The 23,631-nt window shown below is 44.6% G+C and overlaps 1 protein-coding gene across 8 annotated transcripts in view; it reads right to left on the bottom strand.

The window, feature by feature from the left end:
• ARHGEF3 (Rho guanine nucleotide exchange factor 3) overlaps positions 1-23,631 on the bottom strand; it is a 260,452-nt gene that overhangs the window by 40,058 nt on the left and 196,763 nt on the right. For 6 of the 8 annotated variants that reach the window (XM_036331844.1, XM_036331841.1, XM_036331845.1 and 3 more), the window contains 2 exons: positions 1,026-1,133; positions 872-907 (listed from right to left, as the gene is read on the bottom strand). In XM_036331844.1, the coding sequence (XP_036187737.1) occupies positions 872-907; positions 1,026-1,133 (144 nt within the window). The remainder of the gene's footprint in view (positions 1-871; positions 908-1,025; positions 1,134-23,631) is intronic. The other 2 variants (XM_036331846.1, XM_036331848.1) reach the window with 1 other exon arrangement.

The raw sequence follows: 23,631 nt of genomic DNA, 5'->3' as shown, positions 1-23,631 counted from the left end.
TGTACCTTGGTTGCGGGCACATCCCCAGCACGGGGTGTGCAGGAGGCGGCTGATCGATGTTTCTCTCTCATTGATGTTTCTATCTCTCTACTCCCTCCCTTCCTCTCTGTAAAAAATCAATAAAATATATTTTAAAAAAATGTACTATCTTGTAAATATTTACAACAATGCTATAAAGGAGCTGGTGGCATCAACTCCAGTTTATCCATTAGGAATAAAAGCAAGACCTAGAGATGTCACGTCATCTGCCCAAGGTGACAAAGTACTTGAGTGACAGAGCAGAAGTCAGAGCTGAGACACTTCATTTCTGGGGCCCCTGTTCTAAGCCAGGGGTCAGCAAACATTTCCTACAAAGGACCAGATAGCAAATACTTTTGACCTTGTGGGCAATATGGTCTCTGTCACAACTAGATTCTGCCACTAAAGTACAAAAGCAGCCGTAGACAAAAGCAGGACATATACATTGGGCATACCTGTGTCCCAACACAACTTTATTCACGGACACTGAAATTAGAATTTCATACCATTTTCATGTGTGGGGGAATATAATTCCTCTTTTAATTTTCCCCCAGCCATTCAAAAAAGTAAAAAACATTCCTAGCTCGTGGGCCGTAAGGAGACAGAAGGTGGGCTGAATCTTTTCCCATGGGCTATCATTTGCAGATCCCGACCTGCACCATGAGGCTCTCTTGCTCTCGGACTCGCATCCTTAGAAGGCCCGGAGACATGTTAGCATGAAACCTGTCAGAGGGCGTCTGAACGGGCCACACAACTCGGAAACACAATTGTGAGAAAAGACTGGACAGAGATGACTCTTCAAGTTACCCCTCTCAAAGGACACCGCCTCACCCCAGTTTACAAGTTGAAATACCTCTCTCTTCCTTTCGGTCCACTGCCTTGCTCCCTTCTGTTGAAATAAACCTTGATTCAGGTCAGTCTGAAACCAGGGCAGATTCTCGGTAAAACAGCAATGCCCTTCCCGCACATGGTTTTCTGCAAACAGGAGCCCACTGCGCCCTCCTTACCTGCAGGGTTTGGCTGAAGCGCTTTAGCGGTGTAGCCTTCACGGGCGGGATGAGGTTTGCTAGTGATGTGACTCTGGAAAGGGGTTTGACCCGTTTATTACTTGGCTCCTGTAGATCAAAACAAAAAAAAAAGAAGGAAGAAATGAAAATGTCGTCAATTATGAAGAAAACATAACTCCACCACAAGTCCTCCCCACTCATGAGCTGCACATGGATCTGTGAAATGCAAACAGTGCCCTCTCTCACCCCAGCTGCGCGGAGGTGACCTGGCTTAGGCGCCCGAAGGGGCAGTGGCAGCCAGATGTCAACAGAAGCAGCCTCTGAGCGCACAGCTCATGGGCCCAGATCTGCTCCCTGCCCCCACTCCCAATATCTGCCAGTTTTTAACTCAGTAAGATCATCCTTCCCAAACCCTCCTGAGAGAAAAGCTGCCTCAGATTCCCCATCCAATGACCTTGTCAGGCGGCTGCCTTTGATACTTCTGGCTTTTTCTTTTGAAAAACCTTTCCTTCACCTTGCCTAAAGCCACTCTCCACATTTCTTTATGCAATGGATTTTCTAAAGCACAAGGAATCTTTTAGTTAATTAAATTTTTAAAAAAACTTAAAGAAGTTCTTCTATTCCTGGGCTCTTAAAAAAGCATATTTGCATCTTCAGTATATTTGAAATGTACACCTTAATACTTACAAAGAATAATCAGACAGCAGAAGAAAAGGCACAAAGAGAAAACCCTGCCATGGGCACCGGTTTTTGTATTATATACAACCGTAAGCTTTGAAAATCACCTCCATCACCTCCACATAAAACACTGTCAAAACTGCACGTTACCCCAAACCAAGCTGATGGGGGAGAGGGAGCCAACCGTTCCAGTGACTTTGCAGACAAGAATTACAGAAATCAAACAGCAGACTGAAAGACAGAGATGACAGACAAAACATCCTGCAAGGACAAAGAGAACAGTTACCCTTGTCTTCCTAAGCTCCATCTGACCTGCGGTGGGCGCTGGACAGCACATGAACACACCAGGTTTTAACGGAAAAGGCCAAGAGTGACAAGCGTGGTGGCGAACCTCAATCATTTCCACAGGGAGTCTCAAGATGCTCATCTTTCTTTTTCAGCCATCGCTTTCTCTCAGAGTTTTGAGGGGTAAGCCAGAAATTCCGCTTCTCCAGGACGTCCCTGTAGGGTGTCCTGAACATAGTAGGTGCTTGGGAAAATCTCGTCTGGATTTGGAATTCTGCCAAATGTCATTTTATGCCCTTGCCAGCCTCGGAAACCAGAAGCCTTCTTTGACACAGACCCAACTTTTCTGGCATTTAAATACAAAAATAAGAACAATTCTACAATGTGGCCAGGAGTGATGTCACGGTTTCTCGAAGCAGTAAAGCACTTTTCCAAGACAGAGAATGAATCCAGGCTGCTGGCTACCTCTCCAGCTTCTCGGCTTGCTGAGCTGAGCAGACAGCGGGAAACTCTCCCAACACCGGGAAGGCTCAGTTCCAAAACGCAAAAGATAAATCTCTCAGCGAAAGAGACCTCGCATTCTAATTCCTGGAGTGGCTGAGAGAAAGATCCAATAGCCCCCTGCTTCCAGGTGACAGTGCCCTTCAGGATGCTCTCCGCCCAAGTCCTGGCTCCTGAGCATCTGTCCTCAGAGGAGGCTTTTAAAAATATGCTTTACGTAAGAGCTGCATCACTGGCATAATGAAAACACACACACACACTCTTGAGCACCCCCTGAACTCCTCTAGGTGGGTGCTGCCTTAGGCTGGCAATGCCAGCATAGTGATATTACCACCTTTGGTGGCATGAACTGCACTGCAGCAAGTGAGGTGAGAGATTTCCTGGGGTGGGGGCCAGGGCTTGGTCTCCAGTAATCCTGCACCCACCTCAGAACCTGGAGACTCCTGGGCCTCTGTTTCTTTAATGGCTAAAGCGGCTGGGCCACAGAGTCTACGTCAGAATGGGGAGATGGAAGGGCACATGCCAATTGAGTTCTCTCGCTTTAAAAGGGGTCAGGGAGCACTGCACGCGCGGCGGGATAGGGGAAGACTCAGCTCTGTTCCACTGCTGTGTCATCTTTTCTACGGTTCTGCTGACTTTGCTGTCCTTTCACCGGACCCAGTTGGATGGGCGTTTTCTGTGCAGCGACAGAACGTACGCATGATGCAAACGGATGCAAACGCCAGCTCCGCTGCAGGCTGTGCAGTGCTGCTAATGAGACTGCAATGAAAGCTCCCTTCCTAAGGCACTGACCATGTGGAAGTAAACATCGGGCTGCTCTCTGCAGGTCTCATTCCCAAGTAACAAACAACTGAACCAGAAACTACGTTTGCGTGACTTAGTGCTGCGATCCAGCAAAGCAGGCAGGTGCGATTTTAAAACAAGAACATTTACAGGCTACTGGGTCTATGGAGGAGGTTTTATGCATGACCCACATGAGTAAAATATGAATTATGGTGTGCTCTTGGAGGGCTTCAGTGAAAATAGGCGATTAAAAAAAAATCTTGGCCTAATTTGATTTTTCTTTTCCATTTAGTCAGTATGTCTCCAGCTACCTTTAACGGCTGTCTAAAAAGAGCCCTCAGGGAAAATGTTTCCAGAGTCTTGGTAAATAGCTCTACTCAGAACTAGCAAACGCACTACCAGGGTTGCTTCCGGGCTTTACAGAGAGATGACAGAATACGACTTGCAGAGGCTTCTGAGTCCAACAATTCCAAGGCCAGACCAAGCTGGGCAGGGTCAATGCTAAACCTAGGAGCAAGGTGTCCTGTTTCAAGTGCAGACACCACCCTCACCATGCAACTTCAAGACAGAGCAGAAGGGCAGCGCACTAAATAAGTTTAAAAGAGAAGAAAAGTAAAAGGCATTGCATGTTTTGTGTAGGCAGCACTTTCTGAATAACAACATAGTTCTGTTGCATCTTTTCCAGCCTTATAGCTTTCTGTTTTTCTTGTCTTATTGCACTGGCTAGGACCACCTATATATTGTTGATTACAAGGTGAGCTAGTGTGTACACTAGTCTAATTCCTGAATCAGAAGTGATTATTTTTTTTTAATATATTTTTATTGATTTTTTACAGAGAGGAAGGGAGAGAGATAGTCAGAAATATCGATGAGAGAGAAACATCGACCAGCTGCCTTCTGCACACCTCCCACTGGGGATGTGCCCGCAACCAAGGTACGTGCCCTTGACCAGAATCGAACCTGGGACCTTTCAGTCCGCAGGCCGACGCTCTATCCACTGAGCCAAACCGGTCTTGGCCAGAAGTGATTATTATGAAGCTTTCATCCTTAAGTATTATGTTTCTTGAGAGCATGGACAAGACACCCCTTTTCAAGTAGAGAAAGTTCCCTTCATGCTAAGTTTGCTGTGAATTGTTATCATGAATCCATATTAACTTTTATCAAATGTTTTTTTCCTTTTTCAGAGGACAAGGAAGGGAGAAAAATAAAGGGAAAAAAGAAGAGAGGGTAGGAGGAAGGGGAGAATGAAGAAAGGCATGAAGGTCATATTTTTTTCATCAATCAGGGCATGTGCCCTGACTGAGAATCGAACAAGCAACCTTTCAGTGCATAGGATGTGCCCAACCAACTGAGCCACACTGGCCAGGACTAGCACAATTTTTTTACTCCTTCAAAAATAATTCCATTCTAATAGGCATGACATAAGGAAACGCCCACTCATTCTCCCTGCACCTCATCGTTGCAGTCTGAGTGGGGCTGGGAGCCACACCATAGTTGTGGCTGCCCCAAGACTACCTTCACTGGGCCATAAACACAGCCCAGAGGGCCCAGGAGCATAGCCACATGTGCGGGATTTAGACTGTTCTACTGCAAGGCAGCACTGCTCCTGGCTGCTCTGCATCTGGCCAGGAGCAAGGGAGAGGAGAATCAAGTGTGCCAGCAGCAGATGCTTTTGCCCATGAGTTGCTGGAGTCATAAAAACATGCCTTTCCGGTGCTTGGAAATACCAGGGAAGGGTTATGGAGAGCTCCATCTGTGTAACAGGAGGTGTGCAGTTCCCAGGGGTTACATTTCACCCACCCAGTAACCCTCTAGGATGCTTTCATCACCTTCATGCTAAAAAGGAAGTTCCAACCTCAGAGTAATTGAGGAGCTCTAGCATTATTAAATAAGAACGAGCTAACAACAGAGTGATATGCCCTTCTCGGTGCATCACATCGGGGTGCATTATGTCACTATATGCTATTGCTGCTGATGTTAACTCTGACCTGTTGGATAAAGTGGTGTAATGGGTTGAACTGTGTCCCTCCCAAAAGATGTGCTGAAGTTCTACCCCCCGAACCTATGAATATAACCTTATATGGAAATAGGATCTTTGCTGAGGTAATCAAGCCACACTAGATTACAGTGGGACTTAAATCCAATCACTGGTGTCCTTAAAAGAAAGGAAATTTAGACAGAGACACACAGGAAGAATGCCAGGCGATCACAACGAGAGCAGCTAGAGTGATTTATCTACAACACACAGAACACCAAAGACTGACAGCTAACACCAGGAGCTAGGAGGGCAAGAAAGGATTCTCCCACGGGTTTCAGAGGGATCATGGCTGTGCTGAGACCTTAACTCTGGACTTCTAGTCCCCAGAGCCATGAAAAATAAATTTCTGTTATTCGAAGTCACCAGCATGTGGTGCTTGGTTAGAGCAGCCCTGGGAAAGGAATACAGGTGTGTCGTCAGATTTCTCGATTGTAAAGTTACTAGCACAGTAGCCACCCCCACCACCCTCGGGGAAAATGTTCCAAGACACCCAGTGGCTGCCTGAAATGGACTGTACTGAACTATATATACGATGTGTTTTTCCTAAACATACATATCTATGATAAAGTTTTATGTTTTTATCATCTTAACTAAGCACTTAGCATGCACTGTGGCCATAACTTTTGCAGTTTGAGCAAAACTAACACAATGTTCTTTTTCCTTCTTTACAATTTCACAGAAGATTTGTTCTTACTGCAGAGTTTAGCAACCTCAGCATATAAGTTTTTTTCTTTCCTTACATAGAGAAATTTCACTTTTCACTTAAAGGACGCACTTGATGGCTTCTCTTTGGCATATCTGAATTGCCAATATCACTACTCTTGTGTTTTGGGCCATTAGTAAGTAAAGTATGGGTGACTTGAACACAAGCACTGCGGTACCCTGAGAGGTGATCTGATAACTGAGATGCTACTAACTGGCTAATGGGCAGGGAGCATAAACAGCATGAATCTGTTGGACAAAGGGATGATTCATGTCCTGAGCAGCACAGCACGAGATCTCATTACACCACCCAGAACAGTGTGCAATTTAAAACTTATGAACTGTTTGTTTCTGGAATTTTCCATTTAATATTTTGGAGTGTGGTAGACAGCAGGTAACTGAAATTGCACCGTGGATAAGGGAGAACTGCTGCCCTTCCTTTGTAATGAATACAGATATTGGAAGAGATACTTTGTGACTATGTGCATCCTTTTAAAGTGGGCTTCACTGACAGGTGCACTAGGAAGAGCATCTCCCAGTGAACAGGGGGAGCCAGAGGTTGATCCAGGCAGAGTGCTTAGGAGAGTCGGTGTTGGCTGCAGCGGGCAAGGAGTGGGGCATGTGGGCATCAGGCAGGGCATCCCCAGTGGCTGCAGGGCAGAGAGGCAGCAATGAGGAGGCCTGAGCAGAGCAGTGGGGCTGCAGAAACAGGAAGGGGAGCTTCTCTGGAGCCTGAAAGTGACTCTTCACCTTATATCAATTTATTTATTTATTTAGAAAATAGGGAAAAAAACAATAAAGAAATAATGGTTTCTAACTCCAAAATTTCCATAAAAAATATTTTTTTCTGTTCTCTTTCCTCTGGCATCTGTTCCCAGAAATTAAAAAGAAAAAAATGAGTCCCAAATCTAATGGAAACCTGGCTTCACTGATTAGGCCAAAGCCATTTCAGAATTATCGACCTCTAACCCATAAGGTGAGCAGAAGATCTTCAAATCCAGACCTATAATTTTCCCCAAGAGATGCTAATCAGTGATTCCAACAAAGGACTACATGCGCTGTGGACGTTGATAAACCACCCGGAACAGCTCCCGAGGGAGCCTGATACCTTTGTCTTGGCTCCCCTCAAAGACGGAGGCCACTCCCCTCTGTTTATTTTCTCCAGGAGTCAGGCTGCCTTGCTCCAGCACCCAAGGGAGATCTGATTTCCTCTTTGATAATATGGCCCAACTCTCTCCCTACCGGACCCTTTAAGGAAAACATCCCAATTTCCTTCCTTCTTTAAAAGAAAAAACAAGTGCTGGTTTGTGGGGGGGGGGGGGGGGGTATCTTTATTTGCTAATGGGAAATAAGGAGAGCCTGGCTAAATGACATCTCAGAACACGCTGAGTTAGTTCAGTCCCATGGCCATGTTGCTGCAGACAGGGTGTTGGATTGCTGTGTTTAAGATCTGATAATTTCTCTAGCCCCCCGCCCCCACCCCGCCCCCCGCCCGTGGAAATGCTGAAAAGCATATGATGGAGGTGTCACAAGATGGTCTGGGAAAATCCACAAGATCAAACCATCAACCCCCAGGGCCACACCACTGAACACATCAAGGTTGGAGAAATTACACTTATTCCTGCATAGTGAGTTTCTCTTTGCCTGGGACAGTCAGTCAGCACTAAAGAGTCCGGTCAGCATCTCCAGCATCTGGTCAAGGTCAGTCTATCTGGTGGTCATTTTTAGGGCAGCTTTGATTAAGGGAGAGGCATTGGGGGGATATATGACTGAGCTCAGACAATGCTGGCATGAACCTCTGAAAGCCTGCTCAGTCCCTGCCCAAACACAGCCTCCCGTATAGTGCAAGGAAGAAAATGAGGGTTGAAAGAAATCGTACTTCATGACAGTTTCTGTGGTCATCCTGGCATCATTTCCTCCAGGCCTTCCCTGTTTCCTGCAAGTCCAAAACATGCTAGAAAAACAGTATAGCTCTCTAGTGTTTGTATAAACCGAATGACAAAATGAAGGAAAGGTGGGGTGTGGAGTGAGCTAGATGGATTTCATCCAGTACACATACCCTAGAGAAACACTTAATGCTACTACAAACTTTCAGAGGGCGTGCCATTTTGTTTCTGAGGGAAGACCTCAAGCACATTATTATCTTTATTCTGCTCATTATCATTGAATTTCTTCTACATTGGAAAAGTAACCTATCCTACTTGTCTTCCACAGGGAAATTCATTTTTCCTGAATGATGGTTTGTAGGCTGAAAAAAAAAAAAAGAAAGAAAAGAACCTTGGGAAATAACTCAGTAAAAGGTAGGACTCTGAGCCCTAGCCAGTTTGGCTCAGTGGATACTGCGTCAGCCTGAGGACTGAAGGGTCCTGGGATCGATTCTGATCAAGGGCCTATACCTCAGTTGCAGGCTCCTCCCTGGCCAGGGCCCTGATCAGGGCTTGTGTAGGAGGCAATTAATTGATGTGTTTCTCTCACATCAATTTTTCTCTCTGACTTTCCCTCTCTCTTCTACTCTCTCTAAAAATCAATGGAAAAATACCCTCGGTGAGGATTAAAAAAAAAAAAAGGTAGGACTCTGAGAGCTGCAGCAGGCAGCAGCAGCCTAGCTTATGGAGTGTAATCTCTTAGCAGTGCCAGTAAAATAAAACAGAACCACTGTTTCAGACACTGTATTTTTGGCTAAGGTTTCACTCCTCAATTACTTTCAAAGTTATTCATTTCAGTCAACATTGTAAGGGTAAGTCAACATTTGTCCTGGCAACATGCCCAAAGTTGTTATTTTATTAGTCTGCTACTGGTTAAATTGGCCCAAGATTAAACACATCCAATAAATAGCCCTAAATATTGGAGTTTAGTAGAAAACCACATTCAAGTTCTCTTGCACAGGATGTTACTATTACTTAACCTTGGGCAGAAGGAGACATGCATACCCACACCCGAATAAGTTCCTTTTAGCAAATGCCAGCCCACTGCCTGAAACTCATCTTGGTCATGCCCAGACGTGGCACTACAGACCTTCGGAGAAAGAGGAAGTGGAATATTTAGCCCTCTCTGCGGTCCCTGGCTCACATCTGCCTCTGAAAGGCAAGCATAGCTCTTCCTCTGTTGAGGCAGCAGGGCCAGCTGATCAGAGCTGTAAGCACTTCAAGAGTTTGACCTTCTGAAAAGTGAGGGCTGCCAGCAGTGCCTGGGGCTTCCAGGAAGGCCAGCCTTGGGCCCAGAAGATGTGTTCTCATGAATAGATTGAGGCTATGCATTTGGGGCAAGAATGCCACAGGAAGGATGTGACCACTATGCCACAACCATCCCCAGGTCTGGAAAACGGGGCCAAAGCTGCGCACCCCTGGGGGGAGGATGCCAACAAAGGCCCTGGAGGTGGCAGTGGTGGCCTAATCACAGCCACAGGGCCCAGAGGAAGGCCCTGCAGTTCTGGGGTTTCGCAGTCGGGTCATTTCCTATTGACTTCTTGGAAACCTTGAGGTGGGATATCAATGCTGTACTTGTTTATCTCTGTAAAAGGGCTTCCCTGGCTTCCCTTTTGGGCTGGAATGGAAGGGGGTGGGGGGTGGGGGGAGAGAACAATGCCACTGGGCATTCCACCCCTGCTCAGGGTTCGGGAACTATTGTGTACAGACACTTAGCAATACTCCTGAAGAAAACACCTCCTGTAGCAAGTGACAAAGTTCTTATCACTATGGCTCAGAGAATGTTGAATCTCTGCATAGGACCTAAGGGTAAAATAGGAGACAACCTTTCTGAGCACAATATCCTATGGTCTCAACACCCTGACTTTGAGCCAAAAAATGTAACCTCCAAGGGCTCTGTCTCCCCAGTGAAGTGGGGGTGACTCTCCTATTCCCTCACAGTGTTGCTGGGGAGCTGACAAGAGATCATGCCTGCCATGTGTCTGGAAAAACCTGCCCCATAAGTGGCCCAGCCTTCCCTCCTGCCCTGTCCATTCTGCTCTGGATTTCCCCTGGCCTCCCAGGGACAACGCTGGAGCCCCAAGTCACCTGCCACCATCTCACCAAAGACATGCTCTGACCACCGAGGCCCTGCAGCTGGGAGACCAGCATTTTGATTTCACATTCCTGCCTTCCCTTTCTTCCTGCACCTTTACTGTCTGTTTAGCCAAGCTCTGGCTAGATAGAGCAAAACAGGGGGGGGGGGGGGGGGTGGTTTGGCAGGATCCAAGGCTATGTCCTGAGGAGAGAAAAACTTTAGCCTTGAAATCCCAAAATCAGAACCTGAGTGGGGGAGGGAAACCCAAGTAAGTGGGGCTTGAGGCGGTCTGCCTCCACCCCTCCCACTGCACCCCACATTGCTGTATTACAGGCTAGAAAAACTGGTCTCCGATCTTGCCTGTTCCCAGTACTATCAGGGATTAGGCAGTGATAGGAACTCACTGATACTGACTGACTCAATGATATGCATTCAACCCCTGCAGATGTTCAAGGTGGAAGGTCTCCTCCAAATAACATGTTACCTTTGGCTTCCAGAAAGAACGACACAGATCCACTGACATGTTCTCTATCTCTCATCCACCTGTCATTCCTCGAAGCTTAGCATTCTCTTAACTTCCCAGAAGAGGGGGGGGAAAAAGTACAGAGATGACAAAGGATGCCTAGATCTTAATCTCAATGTCCCAAAGGAAGAACAGCCTGTTCCAGCGGAATCTGGTTCAATCAAACACATCTCAGGCAAGCAACGCTGACAGCCAGGTCTGCCATCGGACTGAGGACTCGGCTGGGACAGGGATCCCACATTCAGCTGCTGGCTAAGACCTACAGGGACATCTGACCAAGGACCCCGGGTCTGCAGTAGAACATGGACTCGCATTGCATGTTCACCAGACAGCTTCTGTTTCTGAGAACAATGACTTTGAGCAAACAAGCCTTGAAGAGATGAAACACAAAATACACTTGCCGTGCCGTGCTCCCTGGTAGCACCTGGCCTTCTCTCCTAGCACACCGCATTCCTCAGATCACTGGTCCACGCACATCCTCAGCGGCACGCGCTTGCACTTAGGACCCAGAACACAGCATCTGGGTGTTTTAGAACAGCCTGCTCTCAGCTGAGAACAGAATACACTGAAACCTGATTATTCAAAATGGAAAAAGCTACCAGTCACACAGCACAAGTGACTGATTGAATTGGGAATAAAATAAAAAATTTTAACTTTCCTGTGTGTGGCTTTCAGCTAGTATCTTACCACTCACTGACCTATGAACGGGAAGCAGAAAAAATAACGTGCAAGGCGTGCTGTTCACGAAATTGAACATGCAGAACACAACATTAACTTTATTTGAGAGATAGTAGTTTTCATTCTGTACCACATTTTTAATCACAGGAATTAAAAAATGCCCACGAACAATGGATTTTTCCAAAGGCTCATAAAAAACACTGGCTCTCAGTGCTATACATTTGCAACCTTGAAACACAGTGATTATGTGTTATTTCTAACTCTCAGCAATTAATATGCAGCCGGATGTATCATTATCTACAGTCTATTAAAATTCAGAAGCCTGTGAATTTGAAAAAGAGTGAATCACACCATCCACAAAGGAGGCAGAAGCCTCAGAGAGCCAGCTCTAGTCCCCAGTCACTGGCGGCTCATTTCAATTACAAAGACACAAGAGGGAAGATGAATAGACAATGGCAGTTGACTCAAAAGAAAAGAAGTAAATACAAACCTGTCATTTGACTGTTACGTTTTTTTGTGTGTGAAAAATGTGGTTAAGCCATTGGAGAGTCGGTGCTAAGGGGTGCCAATAAAAGTTTCCAGGAGAAACAAAGGCAGTTTTGTGGTAAAAGAAAAAAGTTATTTATTCCTGCGGTAAAGTACCCCTGTGGCAGAAAGGGGCAAAGTTCCCAGGAGTTTTCCAGCGCAGGCCATCCATAGGGGAAACTACAGGGCGTCTAACGAGGCAACAATTTCCCTGGACAAGGTTCCCCAAGGGCCCCCAGGGGTGGAGGGAAAGGCTCATTTACCTGGCAGGCACTTCCTCCTTCTGCTACGCAATTTAGGAGTCAGGCTCTGGGCTGCTCCTGAATTTGCAAAGCAGAATTGGGATGCAAGGGGGCTGCCTGAGCCTGCAAAGCCTCCTGAATTACTAAATTACATGCTGCCAGGGCCCCTTCCTACTCAGACTCTAGCAATTCTCTAGAAACAGAGAAATCGTCCCACCTGACCCAGCTGTGATTCTTCTGACTGCCTGACAAGTAGAGAAGGACGTGCTATGTAGACAATGGGGACCCCTGGGTGTGAAGGAGGCACCAAAGGCATGGAGTTACCCCATGCCGGGGGCTGGAACATTAGCAGGAACATGCACACATAAATAGGAAAACACACTCACTCACTCACTCACTCACTCACTCATTTATTTGGTATAGCAACCCCCATCACTCCATTTTATAGAAGTGGAGGCAGGTGTTCAGAGAAGTGGAGTGACTTGCCCCAAGTCATACCCAGCAATTAATTGGCAGAGTTGAAATTCAAAGTCAAATCTACCTGAGTTGAAAGCCCTCCCCGCCATCCCCACACTGGCTTCCCAGGATATACAACCTCCTTTTCTAACATAAACAATGTAATAGCAATAACACTGAGGATGACTTCATGCCAAGCTGTGCCAAAGTGCTGTCAGTGCCTGATTTCCTTGACTTCTCTTAAGTTAGTATTATTAATAGACCCATTTCACAAAGCAGGAAACTGAGGCTCAGTGGGGGTAAGAACCTTGCCTAAGGTCATACAGCCAGTAGTGTGAGTGGCAGAGCCAGGAGCGAGTCCCAAGGCTTTTACTCAGCAAGGACTTGGCTTTTAACCACAGTGCTGCTCATTTCCTAAGCTAGGTGGGAACCCTGAAGGAAACCAAGATTGCAGAGGCAGAAGGACAGTGGAGACTGAGGCAGGGGGTAAAAAAGTAGAAGCTGTTCTTCCAACATTCGAGCCCTGTCACTCTCACTCTGGAATCCATAGCCCCTCTTGTCTCCTCCCCCAGCATCTTCCAGTGGCCAATAGTCAATGTTCTCCCTTAAAGGCACACCTGGGAAGTGGTGGTGGGTTACCAGCCAGCATCGAAGATTCATTGGATGGCTACCTCCCAGTACTGCCCTCCTCCTAGTCTGCCAAACTCCCCAGTGAGATTGCCTGCTTCCCTACACCCCTTCTGCTGACTGACAATTACTGCCTGTATGTTAGGATTGTAAATGAGTTGGTCAAACTGAAGTAGAAGTTTCTTACATGCCTTTCTCTTCTTTTTTTAAACCCAGGAGGAAAAATGCTAGCTGGAGTCTAGTCTCAGTAAATACTTACTGACAATCCAAGAGCATCAGGGGTCATTTTTAGTTGTCTAATTCTTCTCCAACTCATATCCATCACGCTATGGAGTTTCCCCACATTTCTATCACAGGATCCACTTGTAATTAAAGTGCCCTGCTAATGAATAGGGCATCCTCACCTTCCCTGGGTCTGTGTCCTCCCCAGTGGTTAAGATTTCCTGATGAAGCCTGTCAGCTGGGAGCTGGCCTTGAGGACAGATGACATGCTCCTCATTTCCTGTGACCAGGGTGCCTCTACCCAGAGCCCAAACCCCACCTGCTGTGTGAAAGTCTTTATGGAAACAGTTGAAAACCACACTAGATATTTTTCATCCTACCTGGCAGGAATGAACGTGAAGCGTAGCAGTGAGTTTGGAACAGCTTTTGTGTTGTTGTTTTTTTAAAAATAGTGCCCAGTGCCAATGCGAATCCCTGGGAAACTGGGTGGGTGTTTCCTAAAAGGAAAGTGACCTCCCAGCAGACCACTGACAGGGCTGGTCATCCAAGCTTCCACTCGAGGAATATCTATGCAAAACAGAGGCTGCTGCCGCCGCCAGTGAGCTGTGGGCCCTTGATCTGTGGCGCCCTCTGCATGCCCATTTCATCTCCAGGATTCCCTGGGAAGTTCTCATTTTACAGATGAGGAAAGTGAGGTTTAGAGGATGAGTCACTGGTCCAAGGTCCGCTGACTCACAAGCGGCCATTCAAACACAGCTCAGTCTGACCCTCAAACCCAAGTTCCTAACCACTTCACTCGATGGCTGCCCCCTATGAAAACGCAATCTTGCTCAATCCTTCCCTCAGGGTGAAGGGCAAAAGAAGACGGGTTAAATGATTTCAGCTGGAACTATGGAAACTAACTTTGAAGCTTTGAAGAAAAAAAAAGAGAGAGAGATTTTTGTTTTTAGAACAGAAATCCAGTTTAATTTATTTTTTAATTGGTCAACATCTAGTCAAGAATAGTTACCTACAATACATTAAGACCAGTGTTTTTTTTTAAGGCCAGTTTTTATCAGTTTAAAAATCAAATCTTCAGTATTTAAAATCTGGGTCCCATGCTCAAAGTCCAGATTTCAAGTTTAGCCTATAAGTGGCTGTGCCCAAATTTGAGAACTTACTGTGGCAGAATTCTGATTCTAGCATGGCCTCAGAACACTCCTAAGCACTGTTTCTAAACGGTTGATACCATCATGACAATTTTTTTTTTTGGTAAAATGTGCATATCACCTGTAGTTAATATTTTCTTAAGTAACTCATGTCTTACTTAAGCAAACTTGTAAAAACAAACAATATCACTGCCTTACAGGGAAAACCACTATTACTTGCCATAATCAGAAACTAACTTTAAAAAATGAGTCCTATTGTTAAATTCTGGTTAGATACCCCTGCCCAAGAATGCAGAGCCCGAAGCCTGCACTTCCTTAAAAGTGAAAATTAGCAAGGGATAAAAATTGTTAAGGATACACAGGCAGCAGGTATACTACCTGCAAACTGAAACTTTCTCCTGGACACAATCAGAGGGATTGGTAGAGAACTGAAAAGAGAAAGTGATTCAAAATTATTTTATGTCTTGCCTTGGCCTATGTGGCTCAGTTGGTTGGAGTATCGTCCGGTACACCGAAAGGTCACAGGTTCCATTCCCCGTCAGGGCACATATCTAGGTTGTAGTTTGATCCCCAGTTGAGGTGCGTGTGAGAGGCAACTGATTGATGTTTCTCTCTCACGTTGAGGTTTCTCTCTCTAAAATAAATTTTTTTAAAAAATATTTTATTGATTTTTTACAGAGAGGAAGGGAGAGGGATAGAGAGTTAGAAACATCAATGAGAGAGAAACATCGATCAGCTGCCTCCTGCACACCTCCCTCTGGGGATGTGCCCGCAACCAAGGTACATGCCCTTGACCGGAATCGAACCTGGGACCTTTCAGTCCACAGGCCGACGCTCTATCCACTGAGCCAAACCGGCTAGGGCTAAAATAAATTTTTTTAAAAAACATATCCTTGGGTGAGGATAAAAAATATATATTTTGTGTCTTGCCTCTGTATTACCTTGTCCTGTGTCACCTGAGCTATGCACAAGAGGTATGAAACTCACCTTCTGAGAAATAATGATCTAACCTAGCCCGCTCATTCCAGAAACAAAGGCTCTGAGGTTTCAAGAAGCTGAGTCTACTTGTGCCCTGTCCCCAACTAGTAGGGAAACTCTTGTACGAACCAACTGAGAAATAAATGCTGGTAAAGAAACTCAGATGAGTCATTAAGAGTCCTCCAAAGTGAGTTCCCATCATTCCATGTTGAGCCAGAACAAAGCTCTCTCTCCTAGACTCTTAAAGCCTGGACATAAGACATTCAGAGACTAATAAGAGAAAACCAGGATTCTTTAACGATATTTCTCCTTCAAAACTCGCCAATAAGACACCATCAAACAGCTGAGGCAGAAGGAGGTTACTGCTCGCCTCATGTCTGTGGTTGACACTTAAGCTACCATCAATTTTTCCTCTTTGAACAATCTATTTCCTTCTCAGCAGTTTCGGCCCCCTCCTGCAAGACCACACCCAGAAGCACCCAAGGCAATCACCAACCAGCAAGGAGGATGGCTGACAGAGGTGTGTGAAAATGAGACAAGACTGTCAAAACCTAGCAGGATATTGATGAGCCACTCTCACCCCTCCCCCACATGTGTGAAGTGAAAAATAAGAATAGTCTTCACCAGTGACCTTTAATTATCCTCTCTATTTGCTTGGGGTTGTTCTTGACATGCCTGTGTCAAGTGGGGATTATGAAATGTTAGCATTTCAATATAAGATAACACACTTGAGCAGGGAGTTTACACTGGCCTTGTGTCAGGGCCAAAAAGCACACAAAAGGATGCCTTATCACTTAGCCTCCTTGGCCATGGGCCCAACTCCATCTCTTTCCAACCACTAGCTGGTTCCTTATCCCCTTCGCTGGCTTCTTCCTCAATGTGAGGTACCTGCTAAACATTTAACTTTATTTTTTCAAGATCCTGACATTGGATCTTAGTTTGATTTTAGCCAGGTTGCCAACTTCTAGTGATGTCTACAGAAACAGTACCCTCAGGGAAATGCTCTATTTCTCCTTAGCAATTAAGGATCACCTCTGATGCAAACTAGACCTGCAGAGCTCAATAAGACAGTATTTTAAGGGATGTCATCTACATGGATAGAAGTTTGGTTCTAGCCAAGCCAGCGTGGCTCAGTGGTTGAGCATCAACCTATGAACCAGGAGGTCACAGTTCGATTCCCGGTCAGGGCACATGCCCAGGTTGTGGGCTCGATCCCCAGTGTGGGGCGTGCAGGAGGCAGATTAATGATTCTCTCATCATTGATGTTTCTATCTCTCTCCCTCTCCCTTCCTCTCCAAAATCAATAAAAAAATATTTTAAAAAAAGAAAGAAAGAAGTTTGGGTTTATCCATTCTCTGTGGGCTTTTTGTTGACTCTAACAGGGATTTCACATCAAATATGAAAACCTTGCACTTGGGTCTGCTGGAGTACACGCCAAGGGAAAGGCCCACCGGTCCACTGGCCCCAAGGCAAGGTCGCTGCATGCTGTGTTCCAGCCAAGTTTATAGGGTTCACTTTGAACACCCCCAAAACAGTGTTGTTTACAACTGACCTCACTCAGGAACATGCCTGGCTTAAGCCAACATTGTGTTATGCCAAGAGGTCAAGGCTAGGCAAGGAGAGACCAACATTTTGGCCCTGCCTCCTAATCGCTCTGAATCTGTTTCTTCTGTTGATAACAAAGAGGACAGTCCTTGCCTCACTCAGCTCCCTCAGCTGGTGCAAGGTTCAAAGGGGATAATGCTATTTGAATACTGGGTGGCATTTCTGCGAATGAGAACTTAGCGAGCACGATGAGAAAGGGAGGTGCTCTGTCTGGAACATCCTTCCCCCCACTTCTCTACATCCCATGTTCATGCATATATGTTCAGATTGGTTACATCATGTATATAATTATGCTCAACCTTTTTCCTCTTAATTTTTTCCAGGAACACTAGGGTAGATCTGTTTGCTAGTGTGTAATGGCTCAAATGATGTCCCTGACTCTTGTGCCAGAGGCCACGGTACATGGAACCATTCCTCCATTATAGGTCAGAGAGGTTGTTGGCTTTTCTGACTCATATAAATAAGTTCGAGAGGGTGCTGGCCTGGAATCAGACAACTGGACTTGGAGAGCTTTAGCTCTGCCATTCCTAGCTGTGTGATCCAGGGGAAATCATTGAATCCCTCTGCCTCTTAGTAGCCTCATCTTTAAAATGAAGAGAGCCCAGCTGGTGTGGCTCAGTGGTTGAGCATCGACCTATGAACCAGAAGGTCATGGCACATGCCTGGGTTGTGGGCTCTATCTCCAGTATGGGGTGTACAGGAGGCAGCCGATCACTGATTCTCTCTTATCATTGATGTTTCTACCTAGTTCTCCCTCTCCCTTCCTCTCTGAAATCAATAAAAATATTATTTATATATATATATATATATATATATGAAGATATACTCAAGTGAGGCAAAGAATATAAAAGTGCTTTGAAACTTATAGAATGCACAAACATAAAATGTGAGCATTATTGCAAATGATATCATTATGAACAACTCTGGACAAACAGCTCTCCTTCCCCAGAACTGGGACACAGGGCCCAAAGATTTTTTTGTCTTTTAATGTGCACTGACAAGTTCCCTCATTCCACTAGTCTGTTATTTCCCTGCAACATCCCCAGTACTGGGTTTTATCGTGTCTTTCAAATATCTGTGACATCAATTAAGTATGAAATAGCACCTTATTATTTTTTGCCTCTTTTATTTCTATAATGTCTATTAGGGTGAATATTTTAAATAATGTTACTTTGATAGATCCTGTGTGCGAATTGCACATTTATCACTGGTCATCTTGGAGTGTTCTTTTACATCTGTATAAATTATTTATATGTCAAAGATATTAATTTTTAGTCTGTCATCTCTATTTCAAAAATCTATTGCAATGTATTAGTCTACTTCCCTTGTCTAAGGAAGCACATGAAGTATAAAAGAAACCTTGTGTTGGTACAGCATCATACAGTGCTTTGGGCTGATCAATACTCAAGATTTCCAGGCACACTGGGGATGCCCAGTAGAAACAAGCAAGCAAGAAAAATAAGTTGGACAGCATGTTCTATTTGGAAGTGTTAGAGGATCCGGGAGTCTAGCCAAGAGAAGGTGAGCACCTGAGAGGTTGGGGAGAAGGGGGGGGGGGGGGGAGAAAAGTTTTCAAATATTTAAGGGGATAACCCACGAGGAAGTATTACCCATGAGAAAGTAATATTCGGCTCCAGAAGGCATCACTACAACTAAGAAAGAAGTTTCTCATGATCCACACTGAACAAAGACAGAACGTACAGCCTTAAATGTAATGAGCTCCCTGTCCCTGCAGGTGTTTAGCAGGCTGAATGGATCACGGAGGGGATACAAACTGGGCTCCATATTCTCAACAGGCCTTTCCCACTCTGAGGTTCTCTAATGAAATGACCCTGGGTCATTTCCTGGAGGCTAGTTTTGTTTACTTGTTCATAAATCTCCGGGGGGCGGGGGGGGGGGCTTGTTTTGTTACTCCTTTTCTCCTCATCTTAGAGCCCCGAGAGAAAAAAAGTTCAGTGAGTTTACCATAAGGTTTCTGGTTCAGCTTCAATAAACTGACCTTTAGTAATAATTGAGCTGCCTTCTCGCAAAAAGACACAATGGCCCAAACACAGGAGGTCCAGGCACAAGTGTTTCTCGACTTAAAAAGACCCACTCCTATTCCAGCCAGTCAAAGGTCCAGAAGCCTTTCTTGATTAATTTATGACACCGCCTCTTCTGAGCTAATAACTGGTGTCAATTCATACAAAACGAAAGGTATTAAAAGCCACCGCCCTTCACTCCAATGGTCCATCAGCCAACACAAGAAAAATGGCAATGCAATCACAGCCATGGCCTCCTTTTGTGTGACCTGAACCTGTTACCAGCGCTGACAAATTATGGAAGGCAACTGCATGCATACATCACAAATGAAGTCGCCTTTCAGATATACACCCGATGCCATTAATAACAATTACATGTGCACAGGGCTTTGCGAAATTAGGATATGATCAGTAATTTATTTTCATTCAGTTGTTATGAAAACAGTGGCTCTGGTCCAGGATCTTACAGGCACTCGCAGAGTGTCTTGAGAAAATGACACAATTTGCAAATATCCATATGGCAGTCGGGGCCTTCCTGCTATCGGTTTACTTAGAAGGCTGGTGGTTAATGTGGACTAGCAAAGTGACTAATTGCAGAACTAACTGTGTCACCTCCACAGAGCTGAGCCTGCAGAATTCTGCCAAAGACCAGCTCCCTGCTGAGAAACACAAACGGAAATTATGGAAACCTATCGCCTGCATGCCTCCCCCCCTCCCCCGCCCCGCCCCAGCCCGCCTCCCTCCAAAGAGCGGTTTGCAAATCCCACTTCTGTGGGTCCCAGTCTGAAGTATTGACTACTGGGGAGGTCTCCCATCCAGACACTCAGGAAAAAAATGGGCCTCTGACCATGAGAGGGTTCATTCTTCATGTGTTATGCGGTGAGGAGACCAGTGATTTAGTCATTTAGAGGCAACGTGCTGTGATTGGGAAAGTAAGGACTTCAAGGTCAGACTAGGGTGGGAGTATTGGCTCCTCCACCTACTAGCTCAGTCACCCTGGAAAGGCCAATTACCCAGCTCTGATCCTAACGTTCTTCTACAAAAAGGGGCAATTATACCAACCCCAGAGAGTGAGGATGTTTAGAAGACTACAGGAAGATCCCTCCTGCACTGCTGTGCTCAAAACAGCATCAGGAAATTAAGATGGTGATCACATCTTAAGATTGTTTTAGGAATCCTTTTGAGATGCAGAGGTGTTGATGATGATATTTATTGAGCAACTACTATGTGTCAAGCACTGTGCTAAGCACGGTACAGGAATCATCTCACTGACCCTCGCTATGGTCCTAGGAAGGTAGAACTATTTCATCCCCATTTTCACTAAGGAAACAGGGGCTTAGAGAGGCACAGTAACTTGTCCAAGGCCACACCATTAGCAGGTGGCATTGGGACCCAGGCAGTCTTATTCCAGAGTGGATGCCTTGACCTCAAATGTACATGTATAATGTCACCATATTTTCCTCTAATAAACCTACTCCTAATTCATGTGCATCCTGGAGGCCCAAGACCCCCCAAGATATTTTCCATGTGAACAAGATTGGATGACCATAACCAAATCCTATCAGCAAGGGATAGCTTTTACCTGTGTAACTCCATATGGCTCCTCACCCAGCAAGATCTGAGGTCACATGATTCACGGAGTCTATTTATTTAGTCATTTGAAGAAATTCGATTCTTAGTGCAATAACTCCTTGGAACTATTTCCATGCAGTTCTTTGTACGTACTGTCAGTTCAACACTATATGATACAGATTTCAAAAAATGTATAAGCCAGTTGACTCTTTTAGCTCTCCAATGGCATGCAGGGAATACAGCCCCAGGTGCATACAATTTCCAAATACACGTGTGGACTGATTGGGGCATACATTATGACAGAGCCATAGGGTTCACTTTATTCTTTAGAGCTAAAGCTTAAAGGTACTTCTCAGCTACAGAAAGTACTCAAGATTCTATATTTAAAATAAATATTTGAAAGCGTTTTACATTGTCTGTTAAGTTTTACACCCCCCCCCCTTTTTTTTCTTCACAGAGATAAACACTCTTAGATGCCCCTAGGTACATGGGTATTAAACACTGGACTAAATCTGGCATTGGATCTTGGTTCAGCTGCTGATTTTCTTTGTGACTTTCTGCAAGTCACCTCCCCTCAGTGTCTTTATTCATAGAGAGGATAATAGATGCTTTATGTTAACCTTACAGCATGGCTGGGTCTCAGGTGAGACACTAGACATGGTACTTAGAAAAGAATCAGAAATCCTTCATTTCTCAGTAGGTGTCATTCCAAGGGCCACACAAGGCTACTACTGGGTGAGTCAAAACCAGAACATATAAGAGACAAAGGGACAAAGGCAATGACTACAAATATCACTAACTAAATCTGGCTTAATCCTGACCAATATCTGAGATAGTGAATCTTAAAACCAAAACTAAGCTGTCCATCACACTGTCAGGTAATTCTTAGAAAGAAAACAACAGAAACACCTCTTTGTATTTTCATTAAAAATGAAATGGACCCCAAACCCTTAAGACCTTAACACCAGGCTCCAGAATCCTTAGCCAACATAGTCATTCATTTGAGTCTTTTTTAAGAGCAAACCTCCCCATGGGGAAACACTGGCTTTTAAGTTACAATTGGTATAATTTGTGAGCCTAATAGCTTTCCTTTTAATGACTTGGTCAGGTGTTCGGAGCATCTAACATGCTAGAAGCACCAGTCCCTCCTGGCATGGGAAGTAAGCACCCAACAAATATAAAAACAAAGATCAATTGAGCAAAGCTGCATCGATGATCAGAAGAAGTAAGCTTAGTGATGCTCACGTGATACCACGTTTCTCAGTGAAAGTCTAGAGCCACGGACTAATAAGCTCCTTAGATTTCAGTTAACGATTAGAGTCGGGAGGACCTACCTGGTTATGGGTATTAAAACTGAACATTTGCAACCCAACTCATACGCCCATGTCATAAGAAATACTAGATAAGAAGCAGTATTATATTAATGTCGTAATCCATACAGAACATTTTTGTCTAAAATATTTTAAGAAAATAAATTTTCAAAATATGTCATTTTCCCCCTTTCATTGGGGACCATCATTGAAATAAAAAAAGTTACAAAGCACTTAAATCTCTAGTAGAAATTTTGTTAATGATTTTAAGAGAATCTTTATTGTTGGACATTTTTACTCAAATGTCTGATATCAAATGCACATCAATGACACCTGCCCCTTCCCCATGAGCCTTTCCCTAAGTGCCCTTCCCTAGCACATTGGTTGCAACGACAAAAAACAAACACTAGAAGGCACTTTCCCATTCAGCACTGTGCCCCTGTCCTCCCATAGCAAATGCAGAAGGAATATCCATTATACATCTAAAGGGCACAGGTGCTTTGTTGAGGCTGCCTTTGAAGGTCAAAAAGGATTTTAGAAAGGCCAGCTTTTTAAATTATTATTATTATAACCACATTCCTTCTGCAAAGAAAATGATCAATGTTAAAAAATTACTTCCCTAGAAACTAACAGTCAATGCCTCGTTTATAAACAAGTATATAATCATGTTTTCAAAAGGCCAACTAGCGTATGCTGGTTTTTAAACACAAATACTGATGACACCTGCTGGTAGAAAATATATTTTCATTAACTGCTTATGGAGAAGTGAGCCCTACAAGGTTTAGCTGTCTTTTGCACTGATACTGAAACCAGAAAACTAGCCCCCAAACTCACTTAGGTTTCTTCTTCCAGCCTTGCCTGTCGTCATTATCAGGAAGTGATACGCCAGATCAATGAAGCTTGGAAATATACTGGACTGGGCACCTCTGTCTCAAGGTATATACAGCATAAGAGATACTTCTACTCGGATTTACACACTTTAAAAAAAAATCCTCAATGGTGTTACCTGATAAACATTTACCAACTACTTTTGAAATAAAATAGTTCCTCCCCCATCCTTACTCCCACACCAGGACATCTTCATAAAATGAAAATAAGTTACGTTATATAATCTGGATCCCTTAGGAAAATTAATATTTGGCATTTCTTTGTGATGATACATTTCTTTCATCACATTTGTGACACAGAGATATATTTACATTCTAAGTATAAGAATAAGAAAAGACGAAGCAGATGGGTGTTAACCCACATCTTTCACCAAACTCCTAAAAAAACACAGGAATACGTAATAGCAAGAAGGAACTAGTGAGAGCCCAGAGCTGTTTTCACTATTATTTTATGTGACCCAATTCAATGTACTAGTTAAACTCGGTTATGCTTTGCTTCCTTCCAAAAGGAAGCTAGTTTGAGGGGCACTAGCTTCACTGCTCCTACATTCATTAAATTATGAAGTTCCCATTGGAAAACCATTCTATCCATTCCAAGCCTGAACAACCTGAATCCTATGCAGGTGCCGTCCTGTCAAAACTTAAATAAGAGTCCAAACACCACTGGGGCCATAACACTTCCACAGCTGCTGGGAACAGAAACTCGTGAAGATGTATAACTGAGCTGGGGTGGAGGGCAGGGGTGGGGGAGAAGTTAGTTTGGGCTCAGCTTACAGAAGGCTGATCACAACTCGAGACCGGAATCTTGTCAGCTTAGAGCAGT

The sequence above is a fragment of the Myotis myotis genome, unplaced genomic scaffold, assembly GCF_014108235.1.
Source record: "Myotis myotis isolate mMyoMyo1 unplaced genomic scaffold, mMyoMyo1.p scaffold_m19_p_13, whole genome shotgun sequence".
Classification (NCBI taxonomy): domain Eukaryota; kingdom Metazoa; phylum Chordata; class Mammalia; order Chiroptera; family Vespertilionidae; genus Myotis; species Myotis myotis.
This window is presented reverse-complemented; position numbering and strand designations above follow the sequence as displayed.